Here is a 16,776-nt window from a genome sequence, read left to right on the forward strand (position 1 = left end):
ATGTACATATATGGTTCGTGAATGTTATATGAGGAGATCGTTTCATATTATGGGTCGATGTGACCATGCAGGATGAATTGCACCATTGCCTTCCTACCGTCCAATTTGAGTGGTGCCTCTATGTGCATAGCGCCGGGGACGCTTTTCGTCTCGATTTGCAAGCCAAGAGAATTGGCATGTTTTGATAACTGCTCTGGTACATATGATGGGATGACTTCGTCTTTCTCGGCAGATAGGAGGAAAATCGGTGGGAGCGAGCGAGGCGTTGGGCTTGCAGGATCGGAGTCGGGAGCAGGTTGATCTCTCCACCTGGCCATTTGCTGCATATCCGCCTTGATATCCCAGTTATTCCAAGAAAATGGGCCGAGATATCTATATGGAAGCCATTTCTGGGGGTATAGGCTGATGAGCATGTCTTTGATACTGGAAGTTGGTGCCTCCAATATGACCCTGGAAATGGGCGCAAGACGCTCGGCACTGTTTTGCTTGCCTTGACGGACGAGATATGTAGCGACTGCCGACGTTGCAACAGCTGCGCCCAGGCTATGTCCCCATATTACAATTTCCAGATCCGTCTCTGGGCCCGCGTAGACTTTCGACACCCAGTTCAGGAACGCCTGGGCATCCTTCTCGATGCCAGACTGTGTGGCACGACCAGAGGACGTCCAGTAGCCGCGGTATGATAGAGCCACGACAGTGTATTCTGTGGTTTTTGAGCCAGACATAGGAGATGAGGTTGAGCCTGTCGTCTCTGTGATTGCGCGCAAGACTTGAGAAAGAAGAGGCAGGCGCATAGGCGTTGATCCGCCATTGCCTTGGAAGTAACAAATCACGACGGACTTTTTCCGAGTTGAACTCATTGACCCTTGGTCTTTAATCTTGGCAGTATCGGCAGTCTCGCCCGTAGCGGTCCTTGACTTCTGAATTATGCGAGAGAGCGAAATATGGCCTTCACAAACAGCCAATTTAGTCCCATCCAGACTGCGGATCTGCTTCTCCTCCCATTGCACCGGTCTACACTCAACTTCATAATCTGAAATTCCCTCAGATCTAGTGAACGGAGGTAGCCAGGAGAGATAGAGGAGCTTATTTTGCATGACAATGATCCAGAAGCATTTCCATGTCCATAGGCTGAGAAGAAGCCCGATGAACATCAGAGGCGGTATAGCAAAGGTTGGAATCGCGTCTGTCATTAGACTCCATGAGTTAAATTGCTTTCGTACATTTTGATTGACACTGTTTTGCTTTCTGATGCTATAGTTGCCGTTGATGCCATTGAATTGGATGTTGAGAGGGTGCTGTATTGACTGTCCCGTGCGATATGATATTGCTCTTAGACCTTCGCCGCGTGGCATACGTTGTAGGACCCGGCGTAGCAGCATCAAATGTGTTTTGGGGGAAAATTGACTGTTCAGTGATTGGGTGTTGGATTGTTGTTGGATGATCGCGACTCTCGGCCCGTCACGGGAGGCTGGAGCGGGGAGCTGCCAGGCCCGAGCTGGGTCTTGACTCAGCATCCAGCCCCGACCTCGGTGGCCTCCGGGCTTCAATTTACCTCGATGGGTCCAACATAGGGACTGTTGATCCCCACGAAGGAATATAGCTGCTTCTACATGTGAGATTGGGGGCACATTGGAGTTAAGTTTGGACTGTGAAACAGATTTATACTAAAGTTTCGGAACGATGTGAGAAGAGTCGATTCAAGGTGCATCTATCACACCCAACCTAAGCTATGTATGTTCTTCGTCGAGCCCCAAGCTAAATCGGAGCTGCAAGTGAGTATCTGCACCACTAAAATATGTATCTCTTTAGGTATCGAACTACCTCTCTCTCCACGCCACGGGCAGCTTGGACCTTCGATTTTGGCCTCGATTTTGCCCTCAAAATGCCGCCAGGACCTTTATCTGGCAGTAAAGCCAAGGATCACCTAACCTGGAAGCACTGGAAGCTCGTACCAGGGGAGGGCAAAAAGGTGCTGGCCCCTGGCATGTCACGGCATATCATGCCCGATTGTTAAGGCCAAGCTGACAGAGTTTTCTTCTTACCACAGAAAATCGTCTGCATCCACTGCGAACACCATTCACCAACGCGCAGAGAGTGTCTCTCGCCAGCGAGCCCACACTTCCTCCTGCAAAAAAGCACCGCCAGAGGTACGCGCGCAGCGATCGGCCTCGAGGCAAAGCAAGCTGCGGCGATACGTGATGGAAATTGAGTGGCTGCTGCAGGGCATACCGAGGCAGGGCACGCAGCAGCCACTTAAGTTCCATCACGTTTCGTCGCAGCAGCACGATGCTGACTGGGCGCGCTGGGTGTACACCTCTAGGGGGCCGTTCAGCATCGTGGAAGACCCTGGCTTTATCGAGGCCCTCCAGAAGCACGATCCTTTATACACACCTCCCTCTCGGCGCCAGGTGGCTGGCCCGTTACTGGATCAGATATATATGGAGGTGGAAGCGAAGGTCAACACGCAGCTTCGAAAGACGCAATATCTGAATCTGACCTGCGATGAAAGCACTGATATCGCGCAGAACCGGATACTTAATATCTCGTTCACCACACGGCAGCGGTCCTTCTATTATTGTGGCCTTGACATGGCAGATCAGCGTCTGAATGCCAGCGAAATCCCCAACACAATATTGGAAAAGGCCGAAGAGTATCTCTCCTTGAAGAGCCCGGTAGATTGGGCGCGTCTCAACTCCCTATCCACTGACAGTCCAAATCTGATGCGCAAAGGCCTGCAACGATAGCATCCTTGGGAGCCTGGACACGGTCTCTCTGGATATCGCTAGCCTGAGGCTGAAGTGCCCACTCTTATAGCGCTTCACCGACCAGGATACAATCGACGCGGCGGTGGTGAAGCTTGATGAGAAGCTGGAGGCCGTGAGAATCGCAAGGTATAAAAAACATATGCTGGGTCTCCTGGCACTGTGAGAGTAGGCCGTGGACCTTTAGGCAGTAAGTACTTGATAGATAAGATTGTATCAGAGGCAGGCCTTGCGCATCAGGTTTGGCTGTCAGTGGATAGGGAGTTGAGACGCGTGCAATCCACCGAGCCCTCCGAAAGATACTCTCGAACCTTGTCCAATATTGTGTTCGCGATTGTATTGGAGTTGAGACGCATATCTTTAATGTCAAGCCCACAATCACAATAGTAAAACGAATGCTCTCGTGTGTTTAATGAGATGTTGAGGATTCGGTACTGCGTGATATCTGTGGATCTAACGGTGCTTTTTTGCAGGAGGAAGTGTGGCCTCGCTTGACTTGGTTAGTTAGGTCATGTGAACATAACCCAGCGAATCATGTTCCGTCTGAGCATGCTGAGGTAACCTTTCTGGGGGACAACCTACCGGTTAGGTTTAGCGCGTCAAAAAGTTCGGCAAAATTTTTGGATCATGTGACACATGGATATACTAGTAGTCTGACTCCGAGGAAACTGAGGTAACATGCCCAAGGTCCAAGCTGTGGCGTGGAGAGAGGTAGTTGGATAAAGAGATACAGATTTGAGTGGTGCAGATACGCCTGCAACGAGCAATGTAAATCACAGCCCGTATGGTGGATATTCAAATGGGTATTACGGTCGTGATCATCTGGAGTCGTGATATAACAGAAAGGTCAAAACAAAACGCAACCACAGTAGCAAAATAATACTACATTCCCTCCCTTCCCAGACGCCAAACCAAGCCAGAACCCCAAGGCATGCGATGCAAATTTCCCAGGCTCTTCACAGGACTTTCGATCTCATCCACTCACTCGTACCAACACCAAGGTTCAATCCATTCCGCTCCCACCAGCGCCGAACACGACCCTCAGCGCCGGAACTAGGATCTGCATCTTCAAGCGCTTCCTCGATATCACAAGTTTTGAACTCGACGCGCATACCACATGATTTCCACCACTGCAGAACGTGGTCGTGGCCATTCTTCGTCGGACCAACCAGAACCTGGTTATCGAATATCATCTTCGGGCCCTTGAGCTTATACCAGAATTCGAGGACATGAACATGGCCATGTGTGCTCGCGATGCGGGCGACGTTCTCGGCATGGCTATAGGGGATCCCGGATGCATCCCACCAAGCGAGAGATGCGGTGCGGCCCGACTGAGCTGCAAGAAGGACCGATTTGCCTACCTTCAGAGGCAAAGGGTTATGAGGTGGGGCGTTATCGGAGGCGGACTTCCACCAGTCCAGCACGGCTACTCGGCCTTCGGCGCTCGCGGCCTCCAGTGCTCGCTCGCTGTAACGCAGTGGAAGGCCCGAGTGGAGCCACCAATCTAGGACGTTGGTGAATCCGGCGCGGGAGGCACCGTCCATGGCATCGGCCATGTACTCTTTGTTTGGCAGTGCAGGCGCATCGCGCCACCATGTCAGAACGTTCGGGTTTCCGTATATTGCGGATGCTCGGTAGGGGATGTTTGTAAGTCGGGTGGTTGTCCAAAGAAGATCGAGGTGATTTTCGGTGAGATAGGAAAGGATATCTGTGCGAGAAAATTTGACAATGAGGTGGCAAGCGAGGTCGGAGAGTGGTTTCCAGCGAGGAAGCGCCTCAATGCGCCTCTTGATTGCAGCGAAGGATCCTCGTAGAATAGTGTATTCTAGTGAAGCTGGAGTTGACATTTTGGGTAAATGGCTTTGCCATTCTTTTGGAACAGGCAGACGGGTCGGAATGCCTACGGCCTTCGCTGTTTCCCAGTCCTGCAGTTGCTCCTCGAAAACGTTCAGCCAGATTTCAAGTGGTAAAAAATCAGCATTGCCTTCGTGTTTCATTTGTGTTATGCATCCGGTAGCCGTTCCAGATGCCGATGCAGTCGTCGCTGGGACCGCGGTGCCGTTGGGAGTCGCAGACATCGTAGCTTGCCATGGCGGCACTTTTAATGTGGTTTCCAGTGTTTCATGTAACTCCTTCAACCCATCCCATGGTAGGATCGTCAAGTCTTCGGGCCCTTTTGACTTCCAGAGCACGGGGTTGACGATGCGAATCCAAGGCCAGTAATGACTTATTTCATCGAGTTGCCGAGTACTGAGCGGGTGATCCCATTCTGAAACCGTCATTCCAGGAATGAGAACCACTGGCTTTTCCGAGACCCAGCCGCGAAGAAGCGCTAGGGTCAAGGTGTCCGTCAAGCCAGCTAACATCGCTCCCAGAGCCCCAGCATCGATAGGCGCAACCAAAAGCATATCCGCCCATTCACACAGCTCGGCCGTTTTCGCCTTGAGCCATTTTCGTGCGCCAGTTTTCTTATCGAAGGTCTGGCTGTCGACCGTATCCATATAATGTGGGATCTTGTTCGTACCCGTGAGTAAAGCCGACGGTTCGTCTGTGATCAACCGGAGTTCGATGTATGGGTTCTGAACGAGAGACGGGAGGACTGTATCGGCGAATGCGCTATCGGTCGATAGGAGTAAGCGGCGCCGCCGAGAATGTGAACCTGTCGCATCTTGCACCACTTCATCGGAGCATGGCCGATGCTCTCCAACCACCGTATTCATCTCACTTGGCCACGATATTTTTGCAATATTATTATTCAGAATTGTCGAGGTATCAGATCGAAAACCAACTGCCATACCAAGGTAACCGATACGATCGTCGGGCTGATCTGTATGCGTGAATAAAGGTTGTTGGAAGAATGTTGGAAATCTCGCGGGGAAGATAAGAGGCAGAACGAAATGAATTGAAGTCGGGGGCGCTTAAAATCGAGAGCGAGGGGGATCTCGTACTGTACAAATAGACTATCAGACTAATGGTCTGATCGAAAAGACCAAGTCATGTAACTCCAAAATTGCAATCCAGACTGCCTCGACTGCAGTCAACCGAGTTCGAGCGGTGAGGTAATGTGTCTTGCCACGTCTTTGCCACTGATCAGCCAAGTAACAAGTTCCAAAAAAACGATATTCTTCGACGGCCCGGACGACCCACCAATCGCAGTGAAATGAAAGCGATCGTTGCAGGGTACCTGGCGGCTAATAGCGGTCGAGTAGGAAGAGCTCAGGTTGATTAGTGTGGAGTCCTCGGGCTGCAAGTTGGGAGCGGTCAATGCCTGAGATGGTCCACCTTACACACGGAGTACAACGCACACGATGAGTACAACTTGCGGAGGATCCCTACTGCATTTTTAGATTGGTCTAGTCTTCCACTTATACAGGTCTTGAGACTTGCCAATATGAATTACTCGAGTCACGTACTCGTCTTTGTTTGAACGTAAAATGTGCATAACTATCTAGAGCATGTGGTGCCAAAGAAATTGGGTCAGATAGACCAATGCTTGCTTATGTGCTTTGCGAGGTATGTATGCTGGTCGACCTGGCCTATATAGTGGCGGTATGTACTGTTTCTCTCTATCGATACCGAACCGCAGAATCACCCTATTTTCGGGCAAGGTTGTTGTGGAGCTTATGCCCTCTCATGGCAAGACTCGATAGTGCCCCTAGCACGGTGAGGCCCAACAGTGTCACGAACACGGCCCGCAAGGAATTCATGTAGGCATCAAGCACTCCCGGTGTCCAGTCTGCGGGAAGCTTCCAGATCTCGTCTAAGCTATCCCGCAAACGTCCAATTAGCTCATTGGCGTCCTCACGATCACCAAAACGAGACCATAGCCCGAGCTTCAAGGTGTTCTGGAAGACAGCGGAAGCGATTGTGATACCAATCGTACTACCAGTGCTGCGGAAAGCATAGGAGGCGGACGTCACAACCGCGTGGTGCTGGTGGTCAACAGCGGAGATAAGGGCCACCAGCGTGATGGTTAGCATGCTGCCATAGGACGCACCACCCAAGAAGAAATAGAGGAATGGCAGCCCAACAGGGGTGTGGAGATTCAAAGTGCAGATCAGGCCAGCAGAGATCACCTGCAGAGCCATGGCAACGTAGTTGAGGAAGATATACCGACCGCTGGCGCGCATGATGATACCCGAACCCAAAGACCCGATTGAGGTACCGATCGCCTGTGGAATCAATCGGGCACCGGCAGCAGTTGCAGATAGTTTTTGGACCTGGAAGAAGACAGGCAAATAGAAGAGCAGTCCAAAGACGGCCATGGTGGTGAACCAATTGGTCAGACAAGCAGCTGCCACAGTGCGGTCTAGCAGGAGGCGCACTGGAATGACAGGCTCTGTAGCAACGTAGGCTTCCACGTAGATAAAGAGACCTAAAAAGGCAACGGACGCAACTAAGGATGCTATGACCAGCGGATGGGACCAAGGTACTTGGTTTCCGCCGGTGTTGAGGCCAAGCAACAAAGTCACCAGGGTCAGTACCAAGGTGATGGCGCCGAGGAAGTCCACCCGCTTGATGCGCGCAGTATCCGATTCTCTCGCGGGAATTTTGACCTTGACAGCTACTAGAGCGCACGACACAGCCAGGAAGGGAACCTGGAGCAAAAATGCCCATCGCCATCCCAGAGTGTCGTTGATCCACCCTCCGAATACACCTCCAAGTCCCATACCAGCACCATAGCAGATGTTTCCAATGCCCTGCCAGACGCCTCGCTTGCGAAGAGGGACCAAATCCGATGTAACAAACGTCGAGATCGCGAAAAGACCACCTCCTCCGACACCTGCCACGACGCGACCAAGGATGATAACCCACTGCGCCCTGGCCAGGCCGCAGATCAGGTTTCCGATAGCGAAGAAGACATTAGAGAACACTAGGCCCCATCGGCGCGAGTAAATATCGGTCAATCGGCCGCTGAGAGGCTGACAGGCTGCATTAGAGATCAGGTAAGAGGTGGCTAGCCACGAGAGCAGTGAGAAGGAGTTGAAGGACGACGAGATGGGCGCAGAAAGTGTGGCAACAATTGTGGTATCTGCGATGGAAACCGTGTTAGTTTCGATTCGCTTGAAGATATGATCATGCCCATACCCAGCGCAGCTAGGAAAACACCGAGCCAGATGCTCCCAAGGATCCAGATCAGTTCCTTGGTGCTTGGCTCCTGGGGTAGTGGGGCATCCCCATTGGAAGTGCCGTCGGGCACATCCCGAAGCAGGGGCGTCTGCTCAGATACAGGATCCCTGGCAGGGGTGTCTGCAGACATGTTGTACAATATGGTGTCGAGTAAACCCCAGTTGGAGTTCTTCTCAGGAGAGATTGTTGATGACGTGCTCGGCGATTCGGCCTAATCTCCGAAGGCGGCGGGCAACTGAGGGGATGTGGGGCCAGCCATTCGGCCCATTCCGAACTTCGAATGTTATGTACTGTGTACTGTGTAGAGCTACAAGCAAGGATACTATTATGTACACACGTTCAGACCCATACACACACCGCAAGTCATTCAATTGAATGGCCATTTAGGCTTATTGAGATGTGTAAGGCCCCAAGAGGTCATGTCAACGCCCGGATATAAGTTGTTAGACTTGACATATTGAAAATCTAGCCAGAGATCCTTGAGCGAGAATTCCATAGACATGAACTCGTAGAACCGGAAGAAAATGAAGTTTATGTGGATTTTGAGTCGGCCATCGTAACCATCTTCATCAACCTCCGACAGGGGCCAGTCGGGATCAATTGCCCATAAATATCCCCAGAAGATCTGCGAGCATTCCCCAGCTGTGCCGCAGGATAAACGCGCCTCATCTGTTACCAAAAACAGGACGTTCTTGAGAACACCGGGCTTTAAGTCATCTCTCTCGCGGCGATTCCGAAAGTCCCTGGGCCTTATATTAATGATGCTCGCAATTTCATGGTAGATAAGATAGACACTTACTGCTGCAAAAGGGCGAGTTCACTCTCTTCTGTCTCAAATGGAATAAATTGAGCGACTTTGTGATCGTGTATCTCATCATATCCTGGGAAAAAATGAGGCATCTCAAGAACGGCGTTGAAAGGTTCCACAAACTCATCCCATCCAGCCATTGCCTTATGATGATAGAACACACAACCCCAGCTCTTATCGCCTTCTCGATCGATGATCTTTTGAACCCACAATTGCGGCATGTTTCGTGGTGGCTTTTCCTGTCGCTCTGCTTCTCTCGCCTTGAGTTCCTCACTTTGTTTTCGGTAAAATATCTCATCCACAGCCTGAACAGCCTGGAGCTCATTTGCTGTCAAAACAGCCTCTTGGGCCTGTATTCTTTTGGTGAATAGATCAGGATGCTTCCGCGACCATTGGGACCGATTCCATTCGTCACCCATTTCACTCATTTTCTTAATGCGGAACTGATCACGAACGAGACGACACTCCGGGTATGTCAGGGATTCAGCATTCGTCGCGGCTTTTTGCAGCAATTCTTCAAGCGAGATTCCCAGGAATTTTTTGGCGTTGGCCTGCATCTCCTCTAGGGGCGGCCATTCCATCATCCGGTGCTTTTCCTCTAGCGAGATTTCCGATGGGGACTGGATTGCTTTGTCCCAGAGGGGCTCCAATTGAGCGAACTCTTCCAGTGTTTTTGACATAATCGAGGTAAATTGGCTTGTGCTGAAATTCGATTAAAGAATTCCGTCTCTCAATCTCTTTAAAGGCGGCTGCGGGGATGCAAGGGTCTTTATAGTCATCCATATTTCAAGGATATTTGCAAACTACAGTAAAACCCCGCTATACCGAATCAATCTTGGGAATGGAATTATTCGCTATACCGGGCGATTCGTTAAGTCGGGTACCATATATTTTAAGTACAAAAGTAGGCACGAATATCCCCCTGGCGGCTGTTCTCAATAATAGAGCCCTGGAGCTTCATACTCAGCCTATTTAGGTTGCGAATTTGCTCGATATCACCTTCTTCCTGCTGCTCGAGGTACAGCCTTAGACCCTCTAAGCACTCAAGGGCACGAGCCGCTGTTATATATATCCCGTGGTTCGTAGTTCGAAAGGACTTCTCGGATCGACTGCATCGTAGCGGGTGCTGAGACTGAGCTAGTTAGCTCGCCGTGTTGTGTACAGCTTGCTATTCCTCGACGTGCTTGGAACCTCTGTAGCCAACCATTGCTAAAAGCAGGTAACGGCTCCCCTTGACATTGGGGGATATGCTTCTGCTCAATCGAAATTGCTGTACGGAGTACGGCGAGGCATATTGTCGGAGGAAGATACGAGGTAGAAAATATTGATGCTATGAGTGGAAAGCAGTGTACTATGCTTGTATTGGATGAAAGTGGAATGAAGTAATGATATCAATGAACGTAACCGCAAGAAGGGAAATGATTGAATGTAACAACAAGAAGGGAATGAATGAATGATCGCAACCACAAGAGGGGAATGAATGAATGATATCCCGACAAATGAAAACACTATGTAGCTCTGGAATATCCTAGAACAGGGCAAGCTAGCTTAAAGATTTGCCTTCTTAGCATCAGCCTTTTGTGCCTGCTTTTCCTGCCATGCCTTGAGGGTGCGGCTCGACTCCGCTGCACGCTCTGTTAACGAAGCATGCAGAGACTGGTACACACTACCTTCCTCTATGAGGTTGGCGGTTCGCTTTTGCTTATGATCGAAGAATACGACCCAGGTGTGTACCTCAGCAACCTGCGCGTTCTGGTTTACCGACCAGATGGAATAAACAACATGAATCCTGTCCGAGCGTACATCTGAAATGCGGGCACCGGCAATAATCTTTTATAAAAAGCAATGCCTTGTTGTTAGCATCACTCGGTTCTTACTTTAATGGAAAAAAGAAGGAGTGAAGACTAACCAGGTCAGGGTACTTGACGACCCTTTTGATCTTTATCGTAGACTGGTTCGTCATTGGACCGATTCCACGACCCGACATGAGGTCGGAATATTTATCTTTCAGGCGATCTTGGAAAGACTCAAGCAAGCGAACGAAGCAATTGCCGGCGTAATGCACATAAGCCGGGGCCATGACATGTCCAAACGGGTCCTGGTCATCAGCCCAAGAGAGGGCATTTTCGCTCAAGGTGTTATATTCTATCCCCTGTTCCAACATCGCGCGAATAGTTGCTTTCCGAAGTGGCTCATATGGCCCGTTCCGGTCTGGGTGTCGATAGGAAGAGGCATCTAGAGCAGAGGGATTTGATTTTGGTGCCATGGCAGTGCGTGAGGACAGACAGTATGAGAGAAGGTCAATTAGAGCCTAAAGAGCTTATATCACTGGTGATACACATAGCTGCCTTTATATAAGTATCATGGGAGATGGTAAGTATTCGCCTCCCTCGCTTTCACATGATGATTCGGGAGACTCGGGTGAAATAAAGGAGGGTTGACGACCTCTAGAGTTGAGGAGTAGCGAACGAGGAGAGTCGCATAGGTAATGATATTCAGTGACGTCGTCCATCTTGTCTATGATAGGCACACTACATAAATTAAAGAGGACTAAAGAGCTGAAGGGTACCGAACGAAGAGAGTCGCATACCAATATTGAGAGTGACGTCGTTCATCTTGTTTGCGATAGGCTCACCACATAAATTAAAGGGGATTAAGAAAATAGGTGTGTAGTACAGAGCTGGGGTTTCTATCGTCATGTGGCAGTCTCAGCGAATCTTAGAAGACCGGAAGCATGCCAACTGGCGCCAAGCCCTAAACTATATCGCATCGTTACACAAGATCTACAGTCCTTTTTTGCATGACATCCCTTGCACATACGTATCTGGTGGAAATGATTTCCGTCGGTTTGGGGGCAAATGGGGGCATTTGAGGAATATCACTTGGCCTCTGAAACCAAATGACAATTCCTTTAAACCTAAGTCCGTTTAACCTGAGGTGATGTACTCTTAATCCTCCCATCGGCATCATTCACTTCCATATGATCGCCTTGGCCTGGTTTATCGCAGAAAGAAGGCCTTGCACAGGGCCAACCTAAGATATGGGGGGAGTATGGGCAGGCGATTTGAGCGGAAAGCGCCCCGGCCCGGCCCCCGGGCTTAGGTGGTGGATAAGGCACCACGGAGATACCTAGATGATAAGCTTCTGCTGTTCGCAGGTGCGCGTCCATAGATTTAGAACACTTACAGCTTTGCATCAAATGAAAACAGACATTGGAATAAACATTGTGACACTCGCACTACCTAAGGTAGCTTCCAACGTTGTTCCATTGTGTAAATAATCAAACTCCGTCCGTAGCTTTCACAAGCACCAAGTTTACTAAAATGTTGAAGTACTTTGACAGGAGTAGGACATACGACTCTAAGGCAGAGAGGCACAGAAATACGGTGGAAAGATAGTTGTAGTAACTACCTAAATTATCTAAGGGTCTCAAGTGAGCCATTGGTCAGATGATCTCAATAGTTTTCCAAGGTTGTACTCATCCATATTTTGCCTGACCATAAACTTTGAATTGACCTGACAACAATGACATTGTCAGTGCATCTTCCCCCCGCCCTGATCCAATCTTCTTACGCTTTGTTCTATCTCTTAGACTCTTACCACCTCCCCCTTTCACACTCACTATGCCCGAAATGGAGGCTCATCCAGTTCTTCCCAAGATGATTGGTGAAACGATCACTACACGCTGCCAGAACTTCAGAAGACGCGGGACTCTGCTCTTTACCTCCCTCGCGGCTGGCTTATCCTCGAAAAACTGAGTGAGCATCCGACCCCGGTTACTCGCGAAGATTTTGACAACGGAATGGGTCCCGCATATACCTCTGGAAAGTATCTTTGTCGCCTTGCAGGTGCCGGGAACGAAGGGAAGCTCGCCTATATGCGGATCTACAAACAAATTCCTCTAGCTGGCACTGAGCTTGACAACTTGGACGTTCGGAAGGCACAGGCCTCCGAGTCTCGAAACCACGTAGAGCTGGATGCCTTGAAGTATCTAACTGAAAACAGGTGCACTGCTACCCCCAAACTCCGTGGATATGGAATCGAAAAGCAAGACTCAACGACCTTGTCCCCGGCGGATATATCATGTACGTTGTATGGGAAAAGGTCCCAGGAGATTCTCTTGATCCTAAAGAGTTCTGGAACCTTCCCTACGACAAACGAGAGATCATCCGTGACAACTTCAAAAAGGCCTACACGTTTGTTACTGAACGCTTTATTATGATCACCGACTTATAGCTGACTGGAATTAGTGAAGGTTTGAGGTTTGGGTACGAGCTGAGCTTGGCGACGGCACCAAAGATCATACTTGACAAGGCCACAGGTGATGTGTATGTTCTACTCTATCCCTAGGTTGCAATCTCAAGCTGATGATACGCAGCAAAATCTCCGGATTCAGGCGGGCTGGCCGCATCCCCCGAAACACAGGCTGGGACGACTACAACTTCGTGATGTTTTTCCTGGTCCTAACCTCCCCTGCCCGGTACCAATACATTCCCACCATGGCGAATGATCTCAAACAAGGAGAAGGCAATGGCTGGATCTGGTGAGAAGGAGGGTTGATGTGCAGAAGGAGACAGGAGATAATCCCTATTGCATCTCAGAAAAAAAAGTAGAAATGTCATATTCGAAAACAGATTCCCTTTGGTATAACTGCTCAGCGCAACACACACATGTCACATGTAGTCCATGGATGAAGTGGAGATCACAGCCTGGAGTCAACTGGCGGGACGTCATACCGGCAGAAAGCAGGCGGTAAACACCAGCAAAACATTCCCCTCCGCACCCCTCGACGGTAGACCGCCTGGCAGACTGCTCCGGCTGGCTCGCGTCTTATTGGAGCCGTGCGACAACTACAAACCCTTGATAATATTTCTACCATATATACTTCCTGTGAATGAATGATTGCGAAATCCGAGACACGATTACATATCTCACTCCCACCTAGCCTGCGCACAGATCACCAGCTGTAGCCCACTCACCAAAGCTACCCCTCGGAAACGGGTATATAGCGGCGCCAATCCCGCGCACATTCAAGTTCTCGTGTTTATAGAACAGCCCTGACCAATTCGAACTATCACTTATCTCACTGGCCCAAATTGTAATGGCAGATTCAGGAATGGATGAGTTCGCACAGACACGCGGCGCCGACGACCTATTCGACGACGAGATTATCCCGATCTCCGCAGAAGAGCAGCAGACTCAGACGGAGGTAATTGCGCACGAACCAGAGCCAGAGCAGCAGGAGGTGCCTGTGCCTGAAGAGCCAGCTCCGGAGCAGCCAATTCCGCGCGGAGAGACTCCGCAGCGTGGCCGTGGCGGAGAGCGAGGTCGAGGCCGACGCGGACGGGGGAAGGGTGCGCGTGGTGGGCGAGAATCGGAGCAAAAGCGCTCGGAAAGTTCCTCGCGGAAAAAGTCTTCTGCACAATCTCCTGCATCCGATGTACGTCGGGGTAGTACCTCGAAGGGCGAGAAGTCCGCTGAGCCCAAGGAGCAACCCGGCCCTGTTGAAGAGGGCAATGGAGAAGAACAGAGTTCGAACGGCGCCGAGGCGCAACGTGTGCCAGCTGTTCGTGGTGACCGGAGTGCTACTGGTGGCTTGAGAAAGGTGAGACGACTCTGCTTCATATCGAGATGATTTACCGAACCAGCAGGCTAATTGTTCTCTACAGCCCAAGCTCACGGAAGCAGAACTCTCCAAGCGCATTGCCGCAGCCAAGGAGAATGCTTTGAAGAAGGCCGCGGCTCATGCCCGCGCTGAAGCCGACCAGGCCTCATTCATGGAGCGCGAGCAAGAAGCAGCGAAGAAACGGCGCGAAGAAGCCGCACACCGCCAGTTGATGGACAATGAACGTGAACAGAATAGGCAACGCAAGCTCAAGGCCCAGACGGGCCGAGAATGGGACTCGCAGAAGCGCGAGGAAGATTATAACCCCCGCGGCGGCGGCAGCCAGTTCCGTCGTGGTATGCATGGTGGCGTGTCTGGTGTAACTCGACGGAACTTCGAAGGAAGTCGCCCAGAGGACGCTGCTGATCACCAGAGTAGTCCCCGGGACAGTGGATGGGATGATGGATGGGGCGATGCAGGTGGTCGTGACCGAGGGTCGCCACGTGCCTCGCGGGGAAGTACACCACCCGGAGGTACACCACGACGGAAGGGCCTGGCTGGCAGTAGATTTGCTACGGAGAGCCCCGTTGCTGGGCTGGATGATAAGAGTGCATTCCCGGCTTTGCCGGAGCGGCCCAAGGAACCAGAGACGAAACCTACGCCTAAGTCGGAGACTAAGCTCACGGCTGACACCAACGTCAATGCTGAACCTGCTTCTGAGGCTAGGAAGTCACCATCAGCAATGGACAAGTTGGACTCCACGTTCTCACCCCTTACTGGAACTTGGGCGGACCAGTTTGATGACGGGTGGTGAAGTCTTTGGCGTGTTTTTATTTCCTTTTTTTCTTGGTTCTGTTTTACATTGGCCACTACGATTCTCCTCATGCATATCTTACGACGTCAAAAGATCCTGTTTTTCGCACTTCGCACTTTGATATCCCGCCTGTTCTGGACTTTGATCAGTGCCTATTCGGAGGGCTCAGATGCGAAAGCTCTTCCATACTGTATGTTATATACGCTGTCAGTGGTATCCATAGCAACTACACTCGGCAATTCCCCATGGCTCTACATGCTGTTCTGGTTGAGCATCCTATAATTCCTCGTGAGTACGCGTTGAAGTGGACACAGCTAGGTACCAGATGTTACCGCAGAAAGCCGATGTTTACTGCCTCTCAAGGGCGAGTGATGATGAATATCTGATGTACAAAGTTATTGGGTTCGATGGTTATGCCATATCGGCAGCAAGAATGAGAATTGTAAATGAAATGGATATTGAGCAGTTATCCTTCAACCTCCCCAACCGTCATCTGAGCATCACACCCAATATAGAAGTAAAAACGCCTGCGCTATGCAACGGGCCGGAGCCCAAGATCTCAAGAATGAAGAGAAGACAGTGCCAAATCACCATCTGCCACCGCCGCGGCGCCGATATCCACCACCACCGCCGCCACCACCTCCATAACGGGGACCCCGACCAGCACCCGGGCGACCACCAGAGGCGTAAGGGTTATCATCTTCTTCGTGGTGGCGCACTGGCGGGGCCCGGCCCTTCAGCTCTGCGCTCAGCTTCTTGCAGTTCGTGCGCATGTCTGAGTAACCCATGTGCATCTTTCCGAAGAAGTGATCTGCCAAGCGGCGGTCATTGTCAAGACGAGACAAGTAGGCACCGCAAACGTCGCAGACTTGCAGTTTCTGGTGGCCGGATGGACCAGATGTATCTTGCAGATTCTTGAGATCGCGCTCGAGGCTTTCTTTTTGCTGCTTGGCTGTTCGGACCTTGTACATTTCATTCAGTGCCAGTGCGACAGAGCCTGTCTCGCCGAGGATGGAGACTTCGAGGAGGCCGGAATTGATGGTGTTGGAAAGGTCGGCGATTTGTTTGAGCTGTATAGGATGTTAGCATAGTAGACTTGGAGATCGACTGGCCTCGACCTCGAATTGTGAAGCAAAGATTGATCTCGACGTACCAGATCGTTTGTCTGTCGAATCTCATCCGGAGTCTTCTCCAGTCGGCGCTGCGCAGTCTCGATTCGGCGGTCACAGTCGTCAATGTACTTCTGCATGTCGCGCAGGTAATCGAAGTCAAATCCCCATTTCGCTTTCTCGGCGGCAGACGCAGTATCGTATTCGGTCTTTAGGCCCTCGCTGTGAACCTTAGGACAAGGGCCGAGATCTTGCTTGGTGTTGGTGAACAGGTCGTGCGGGCAAGTACCAGCGAGGTAGGAACGGCAGACCTTGCTGTCGGTAATGGAGAGTTGGGCATTGCGACCATGTGCGCCTGATCCCGTGAGCTGTTCGGCTGTAAATGAAGCAATGTTAGCATTTGGAGACTCGTCGGGGGCGGGCTAGAGCTTGGGGATTTCGAGAGGCGCAAAAAAAATCATATCAACGTACCTCCCATGAGCTGCTCGAGCAGCTTTCGCTGTTCCGCCGCCATGCTGATAGAGCTTCTGCAGTAAGCTTGAAAG

General features: G+C 50.9%; 7 protein-coding genes across 7 annotated transcripts; 2 read left to right on the plus strand and 5 right to left on the minus strand.

The window, feature by feature from the left end:
- Nucleotides 1-47: 47 nt before the first annotated feature.
- N7515_005516 (uncharacterized protein) lies at nucleotides 48-5,485 on the minus strand (the record flags this gene model as incomplete). The annotated part of the gene is made up of 2 exons (XM_056666260.1): nucleotides 48-1,471; nucleotides 3,751-5,485. 2 exons carry the CDS (start codon nucleotides 5,483-5,485, stop codon nucleotides 48-50), a joined length of 3,159 nt encoding a protein of 1,052 aa, XP_056519856.1.
- An 873-nt stretch (nucleotides 5,486-6,358) lies between these two features.
- N7515_005517 (uncharacterized protein) lies at nucleotides 6,359-8,025 on the minus strand (the record flags this gene model as incomplete). Its single annotated transcript, XM_056666261.1, has 2 exons — nucleotides 6,359-7,797; nucleotides 7,854-8,025. 2 exons carry the CDS (start codon nucleotides 8,023-8,025, stop codon nucleotides 6,359-6,361), a joined length of 1,611 nt encoding a protein of 536 aa, XP_056519857.1.
- A 665-nt stretch (nucleotides 8,026-8,690) lies between these two features.
- Nucleotides 8,691-9,383, minus strand: N7515_005518 (uncharacterized protein; the record flags this gene model as incomplete). The annotated part of the gene is made up of 1 exon (XM_056666262.1): nucleotides 8,691-9,383. One exon carries the CDS (start codon nucleotides 9,381-9,383, stop codon nucleotides 8,691-8,693), a length of 693 nt encoding a protein of 230 aa, XP_056519858.1.
- Nucleotides 9,384-10,251: 868 nt separating this feature from the next.
- On the minus strand, nucleotides 10,252-10,969 carry N7515_005519 (thioesterase family protein; the record flags this gene model as incomplete). The annotated part of the gene is made up of 2 exons (XM_056666263.1): nucleotides 10,252-10,533; nucleotides 10,613-10,969. 2 exons carry the CDS (start codon nucleotides 10,967-10,969, stop codon nucleotides 10,252-10,254), a joined length of 639 nt encoding a protein of 212 aa, XP_056519859.1.
- Nucleotides 10,970-12,326: 1,357 nt separating this feature from the next.
- Nucleotides 12,327-13,250, plus strand: N7515_005520 (uncharacterized protein; the record flags this gene model as incomplete). Its single annotated transcript, XM_056666264.1, has 4 exons — nucleotides 12,327-12,369; nucleotides 12,396-12,899; nucleotides 12,959-13,031; nucleotides 13,082-13,250. The coding sequence occupies 4 exons, from the start codon at nucleotides 12,327-12,329 to the stop codon at nucleotides 13,248-13,250; spliced, it is 789 nt and encodes a 262-aa protein (XP_056519860.1).
- Nucleotides 13,251-13,804: 554 nt separating this feature from the next.
- On the plus strand, nucleotides 13,805-15,122 carry N7515_005521 (uncharacterized protein; the record flags this gene model as incomplete). Its single annotated transcript, XM_056666265.1, has 2 exons — nucleotides 13,805-14,308; nucleotides 14,373-15,122. 2 exons carry the CDS (start codon nucleotides 13,805-13,807, stop codon nucleotides 15,120-15,122), a joined length of 1,254 nt encoding a protein of 417 aa, XP_056519861.1.
- Nucleotides 15,123-15,709: 587 nt separating this feature from the next.
- On the minus strand, nucleotides 15,710-16,745 carry N7515_005522 (LUC7 domain-containing protein; the record flags this gene model as incomplete). The annotated part of the gene is made up of 3 exons (XM_056666266.1): nucleotides 15,710-16,192; nucleotides 16,276-16,607; nucleotides 16,703-16,745. 3 exons carry the CDS (start codon nucleotides 16,743-16,745, stop codon nucleotides 15,710-15,712), a joined length of 858 nt encoding a protein of 285 aa, XP_056519862.1.
- Nucleotides 16,746-16,776: the final 31 nt, after the last annotated feature.

The sequence above is a fragment of the Penicillium bovifimosum genome, assembly GCF_028826915.1.
Source record: "Penicillium bovifimosum strain IBT 22155 chromosome Unknown utg000005l_segment0_segment0, whole genome shotgun sequence".
NCBI classification, from domain to species: Eukaryota; Fungi; Ascomycota; class Eurotiomycetes; order Eurotiales; family Aspergillaceae; genus Penicillium; species Penicillium bovifimosum.